The 6907-nt window shown below is 40.8% G+C and overlaps 1 protein-coding gene across 1 annotated transcript in view; it reads right to left on the bottom strand.

The window, feature by feature from the left end:
* Window positions 1–6091, bottom strand: part of CFTR (CF transmembrane conductance regulator) — a 103692-nt gene extending 97601 nt beyond the window's left edge. Inside the window, exons 1-2 of the mRNA XM_015813550.1 lie at window positions 5878–6091; window positions 4770–5050 (exon numbers count right to left, since the gene is read on the bottom strand). Coding sequence (XP_015669036.1) covers window positions 4770–5050; window positions 5878–6091 — 495 coding nt within the window. The remainder of the gene's footprint in view (window positions 1–4769; window positions 5051–5877) is intronic.
* Between the last annotated feature and the right edge of the window lie 816 nt (window positions 6092–6907).

The following is a 6907-nucleotide window of genomic DNA, read 5'->3' as shown; positions in this document are numbered from 1 at the left end:
TTGTTTATATTCAAAATAAGCATAGAATGGTGGAATATAATCTAGGCTTTTAGATAATTTGTTTCTTTTTTTACATATTTCACCTACTTATGTAGAATAATATTTTGTGGAGTTAGGGATATTAATAGTAGTTTACTTTTAGTTGAATAGTATCCTGGGATAAGGTTTGGGAAGTCCGGGGGGTGGGGGGTGGGGTTTTCTTTTTTGCATTGTGATGTACTTGTGATGTGTTTTTTTTTATGATAAAAATAATAAAAATTTATATCTTGAAGAAAAACTCTTCAGAAACCGATTAAGAAATGAAGCTCAGTTGAGCTTTATGTCTTTAAAAAACAGTGTTACAAGTGTGAACTTGATGGTGTTTCTTGACTCCCAGACATTCCCAGCAGACCATAAAACAGCAAATTCCTGTGGTCTTATAAGGAGTGACTGTTTGGAGCCATACGGGTTATCTCAATGATCTCTCCTTCCTCCAGAGAGATTTCATCAATCTGGACCAAGCATCCAGTTGCAGTTTCCCTAGCAAGTGCAATGCCACTGCTAACAGGACATCAGATCACCATAGCACTCACCAGAATTTGTTCAACAACACGCCAATAATTTGCAAGGCCTAAAATATTGCTTAAGCATTTAAAAAAATATGTGTCAATTAAATTATTACAAAAAAGGGTATTATAGACATGGTTAAAATAAACTATTTGGTTTCTAGTGTTCAGATACTATATGACAGAGTCAGTTTGCTCTAGTGGTTAAGGCACCAAGATAAAAACCAGAAGACTGTGAGTTCTAGAACCCACCTTAGGCATGAAAGCCCTCTTGGTTACACTAGACCAGTCCTTCTCTCTCTCATCCTATGATGTCAGGCTCAGGCAACAAGACAGTTGCATTTTTTGTTGCAGAATGATGCGTACAGTATTGTTGTGAAAACTGTTGAGAATTCTTTAATTAATTAATTAATTAATCTACTGCTAAAATTATTTTTATTTATCTGTTACATGTACATACAAGAGGTCTTTGTGAATCTAGTACCCTCCTAATATGCCAAATGCTATATTGGCTGGGAATTCTGTGACTTGCAATTCCTTCCCAGTTGGAGAGTAGTGTTGAGAAAGCTTGCCAGAAAAACTGTTCAAAATGTGGAAGAACTAAGAATGGTAAAAACATGTTATCAGTACCTCCTCTTCATAAATACAATCTTATCTTTCAGATAAGAAAACCCTGAACGTTTATTTCATTTGCCATTGATAAGAAAAAGATAAAGAATAATGCAAAACAGAAATGTTCTAATATAGTACACCTCCTGAATGGTTCTGATTTTACTCATATGACTAAGACATTTCAACAATTTTTAGAATGATTATAAATCATCCCAGTCTATTTCATATCATATTTGGGGGAAATATTTCCAATAAATTGTTATTGTCTACATGTTTATTTTTTTTTATTAAAAATGTAATTAGCATATTGCCAATATTAAAGAAAGAATATGCTGGAAGTGAGTTGATTCTTGTATCATTCTAGGAAAACACAGTGTGAATCTCAAAGAATCTCTGAATCAAGTGGTGTTCTATTTTATCTAATACTGCTTTTGTACAGCTACAGTGAAGTAAATAATATATAAATAAATAATATATGTCTGCATGCATGCCTAATTAACAGACGTTACACTGGAATACACATAAAGATACACACACACACACACACACAGGGACACCTAGTTCATTCTCATTTTCCCATCTTTGCAAGTTTAAACAGGAACAACTTTAAATAAGGCATTGAAAAATAATGCTGCACAGTATTGATATGAACACATTTATGTTTATCTACCCATCTAAGTCATATTATTTGCAGAGGAATAAAGTATGTAGCTTATTGCTGAAATAAAACTCAGTATTAGATAAACTTACTCCATTGCCTAAACTGATCTTAGGCACAAGCAAACACTTAATAAAAATTGCTATTGCTGCTACTATTGCTGCTACTATAACTCCATGTAATAATAGGAAACCATTCTTACTTCATTGGGAATGGATTAGAAGTTTGAGGCTAGCTACCATTTGTATATTAAATAGTTTTTTCCTTCTATTTCTTTCTTTGTTGCCGCAATATGTAATCTTTTGGCAAGGGTAGACATTCCTAATGGTAATATTTTTATATGCCAAAGTAAGTTCTAAGATGCATGTGATTATGTCAATATAAGATAGATTACTTCCTTGTATATCTTGTAACTCATGTTCTTGATTTCACTCCTGATGAAAACTTGTTTTTGCTTTCCAGATTCATTGTCTAATAGAATGACAATTAGTCATTATATTTATAAAGTCATACTGAATGACATATTCAATATGACTTTATAATGACTTCCACCTCAGTAGTACTAGAGGATCCCAGCACTTATGGGAGCAGTATTCTAAATTGGACATTTATTTGACATTCCAAAAATATGCACTGTTTTACCCTGCTAATCAGTGGAAACGGAAAAGATTAGATTGAGACAGTATTTTGAAGTCCCCAAAGTGTTTAGGAGGATTCAGTCTCAAACTGATTGTCCAGGTTTTCCACTATTTCAGTACCAATGCTTCCACCAATCAATTCATCACTTTATGGAAATCCAATATATTACATATTCCTATTTACATGAGCTGATCAAGTAACGATTATTTATCAAATTTTGATACTGCCCATCTCATACACAGAGAACATTTTTCCCTATATATTTCTTTTTATAAAAGTTTACAAACAAAAGGTTTATTAGTGTTTAAAGGACATCAGTATTCCTCATTCTTGAAAATATATATCAGACAGAATGTAAAGACAATATAATAAAAAAAGATATCTCATTGTCAAATGTTTTGCAATATTCTGGATATACATTTTGCTTGAAAAGGAAAGAGAGTGATAGGAAAGAAATACAGTTAGTCCTCGACTTATGACTATAATTGAACCCCAAATTTCTGTTGTTAAGTGAGACATTTGTTAAGTGAGTTTTGCTCCACTTTATGGCCTTTCTTGCCATTTGTTAAGTGAATCACTGCAGTTGATAAGTTAGTAACCTGGTAGTTAAGTGAATCTGGCTTCCCCATTGATTTTGCTTGTCAAAAGATTACAAAAGGTGATCACATGACTTTGGGACACAGCAACGGTCATAAGTATGAACCATCTGAATTTTGATCACATGAGTAGCAACGGTCATAAGTATGAACCATCTGAATTTTGATCACATGAGCTACAAAGATCATAAGTCTGAAAAATAGTCACTGAATCAACTGTTGTAAGTCAAGGACCACCTGTAATTAGTAGGAGGTTCACTGGATACTCTCTGTGGAATGTCCAAATGAGTTTCGGGGCTTTAATGTGTTGGGCATCCACCCATTCAGTTTGGGATGTGGGCAAATGTTTCCAAGCATTAGATATTGGATCTTCTCCAGGTACTTTAGAGAGTCCAGGATTTCCTTAACTTCAAAATGTTGTTTGCATTCATTTAAAATGGGGGTAGGTGGTGGTTTCTCGTTTTAACAAGCTGAGTGGATATGTTTGAGGTTCTTTGGTAAGTCCAATTGAACAGTTACGGGGTTGATGAGCTTGTTGATGGGAATGTATTTTGGTCCTAACTTTTTGTATTGTTGAATGGATTGCAATATTTGGTGGACAAATAGACCTTATCGCCCACTTTAGAATCTGTGGATTTGGTGCATTTTTTATCTGTCTGTTTTTTGTAAGTTTCCCATGCTTTGCAATCTAATGCTTTGAAATCTATTGGCCAGGTGCTCTGCAGCTGGGCAACTCACTCTGCTAGTGATGAGATCTGTGGTTTGATTTGGGATAGTTTGGGCATAGCTACAAAGTCCTGCTCACTTGCCACTTTGAAGGGGGTGAAAATGATGCTGCTATGCACTAAATTATTGTATGCCACCTCCACAAAAAGAAGGAGGTCGGTCCAGTTGTCTTGTTGGTAATTGATGTAGCATCTCGGGTACTGCTCCAGGACCCCATTATTTCATTCACGTGCCCCATTCATTTGAGGGTGGTGGGAGGAGCTGGTGCACTTGCTTTGAGAAAAGGTCTGTTATCACCCAGGGCACTGTATTCCCTGAGTTCCACTATAAAGTCCATAGACATCTCCTTCCAAGACACCTGAGATGTTGCTATTGGTTGGAGGAGACCCAGGGTTTTCCCTGGCCTCCTTTTTGCTGAGGCACACATGGGGCAACTAGCTATATAAGACTCAATGTCTTTCTTTAGTAACTGTCACCAGAATTGGCATTTTGCGAGATGCAAGGTTTTCACAAAATACCCCACAGTTTTCGAATCATGGCATTTTTGTGGAGCCATGACCTGTTGACTTTCAGGCACATATAACTTAACTCCCACCCAGGCTAAGCCATCACACACCATACATTCTGCCTAGTAGTTTTTGAACCACTTGTCATCCTTTAGAACAGGGTTGGGGACATTTTTGCTTGGGCTCTATAGTGACTGGTGCCGCTAAATGCTTAGAAGGAATAACTGATCTAATAGTCTCAGCTTTAGTGCTGTTATACCAGGGTAGCCTCAAAAGGGTATCCACAAAGAAATCCCACCCACCTCCAGGAGGTACCATAAGATGAAATTAAATGGGTTGAAGTACTGAGTCCATTGGGCTTGCTTGGGGGACAGTTTCTTGGACATCTTTAGTGCTTCTACATTTTTGTAGTCAGTCCAGACCTTGAAAGGGATTTTAATGCCCTTCAGGAAAGCACTGGGTAGTTTCTTTTTCCCATTGTGCCCACCTTACACTCCATATCACTCATTTTTTGGAGGTATATGCACATGGCTGTAGGATCCCTTGGTAATTTTTTTCTAATAACAATGTGCCCAACAGCCACATTGCTAGCATCCACTTGGGTGGCAAGTGGAGTGTTAGGGTTAGGGTGTTTCAGCATGGGCTCTACCTCGAACAAGCGTTTGAGTTTTTTGAATGTGGCTTGGCATTCCATTGTCCATTTCAGTGGTTGGCTGGATTTGGGTTTCCCCTCTCCTTTTGTTTTCAGTATGCTGGTGATAGGCAGTGCTATTTGAGCAAATGATGGGATGAATTGGCAGTAAAAGTTTGCAAATCTCAGGAGGTTTTGAAGTTGCTTTCTGGTGCACCATCATTTGGGGATGGGGTGAACTTGAAGACCAAAACTCCTTGTAGTGCCATTTCTCAGGGCTGATTCCCCCAATTTCTTGGCTGGCCCTGAGGATGGTTTCTGTGTTGACCAGGTGGCTTGGCAGTCGGCATCCCAGTGCCCTTCTTTCCCACACTTAAAGCAGCCAGTGGAACGTTGCCATGGACTCTGCTCATGCCCTTCTGGTTTCAGGGCATCTTTCTCCTCAGTCTGGAAGGACCTTCAACACTGGTGGCTGGGATGGTTTCAGGATTGGGCCAAGTCTATCTCAACTTCCTCAGCCAGGTCATACCATCCGTGGAGAGTGGGGGGGTATTCCTGGAAATACAGGTGTTGTAGACATTGTTTAGCCCAGAGGCCCCCAACCTTTTAGGCACCAGGAACCGTTTCTGTAGGGACAGGTTTTTCCGCAGACAGGAGGGGGTGTGGTTTTGTGTGCTGCCTGCATCCCATAGATGGGGCTTCACTTGTTTGCGTGGCCCAGTTTCTGGCATGCTGTGGCCCAGTGCTGGACCGGGGGTTGGGGACCCCTGATTTAGCCCATCCTGGAAGCCTCAATCTGCATGTCCAGTGGCCAATCAGTATGCTGACATGCCAGGTCTTCAAAACTCTTTCGAAGTGCTGTCATAAAGCAGTCAAAGTTGTAAAGTTCCAGTGCATCATCATTGTGGAGGGTAACCATCTACTCCGCCACAGTCCCTTCCAGAGCCATGATCAAGCATCTCACCTTGGCCCTTCAGTTTACAGGTCCGCCCATACTCTTGCATGTAGGTCCACATCTGGACCAGGAAGAATCCCAGCTGCTTGGGGTCTTTGCCGAATTTCACCCCCAGAGCTGATGGTTGATGACCTCTTCTCCACTGCGGGATAGCCCATTCTGGTGGTGATTGAGCTGCCAGGGAAGCCTCTGGCCGAGGGGCTGGAGCTGGTGCCAGGGCCATTGGAGTAGTGGGGTAGTGGTGCAGCCATGCCATCATCTAGCTAGTCCTGTGCTGTCTTGGCTGCAGTACTGCCATCCAGGCCAGAGCTTCTCACGCCCTGAGGTTTTGAACACACCCCTCAGTAGGTCAATGGCTTGTTCCAGCATCAGCCCACTCCAATTCATTTTGTCCAGGATCTCTTCTTCCTCCATATCCATGTGTGGCTCTTTTCTCCAGGTTCCCTGGTTCCCTCACATGAAAATCACCTGAGGGTTTTCCTCCCACTCTTCTTTTTTTCCAACCCCCAGTGACCATCTGGGTCTTGATTGGTCCTCGCAGAGTTCCAGTTCTGCCAGTCACCTGAGTGCTCCCCTCTGCCATTGGGTTTCACTGCCAACTCCCCCCCCCCCCGGCTTCATGCTTTGCACGGTCTCTACAGCAGGAATGCACCTCTGGGTTGACCTTGCCTAAAGTCAGACCTGCCCCAGTTAGATCCCTAGGAAAGAATGACCCTTGACTCCTTTTGGTTGAACTGATAGGTTCTTTTACTGAGGTTAGTGGATGCAGCAAAAGCAAGACAAGGTCTGAATATTCCTGTGCAAAGATACAAAGTATTCCCTTCGTTTGTGGCCCTCTCCCATGACCAGACCATCAGTGTCCAATGGCTTCCCAGTTTGATGTTTTGGGTACTTTTTATTGTAGGCGCATCTCTGAGAAGCTTTGCATTCTTTCCCAGGTCAGGCATCCTTGAAGTGGTGAATCTGGCCACTTGGCACCTCTGGTTCCTGTCAATGAGCTCCCTCCCCTTTACACCTGTCTTTATACCACCTGCATAAC

The sequence above is a fragment of the Protobothrops mucrosquamatus genome, unplaced genomic scaffold, assembly GCF_001527695.2.
Source record: "Protobothrops mucrosquamatus isolate PMUCROS unplaced genomic scaffold, P.Mucros_1.0 scaffold167, whole genome shotgun sequence".
Taxonomy (NCBI): domain Eukaryota; kingdom Metazoa; phylum Chordata; class Lepidosauria; order Squamata; family Viperidae; genus Protobothrops; species Protobothrops mucrosquamatus.
The sequence above is the reverse complement of the archived record's forward strand: the minus strand, read 5'-3'. Positions and strand labels throughout refer to the sequence as shown.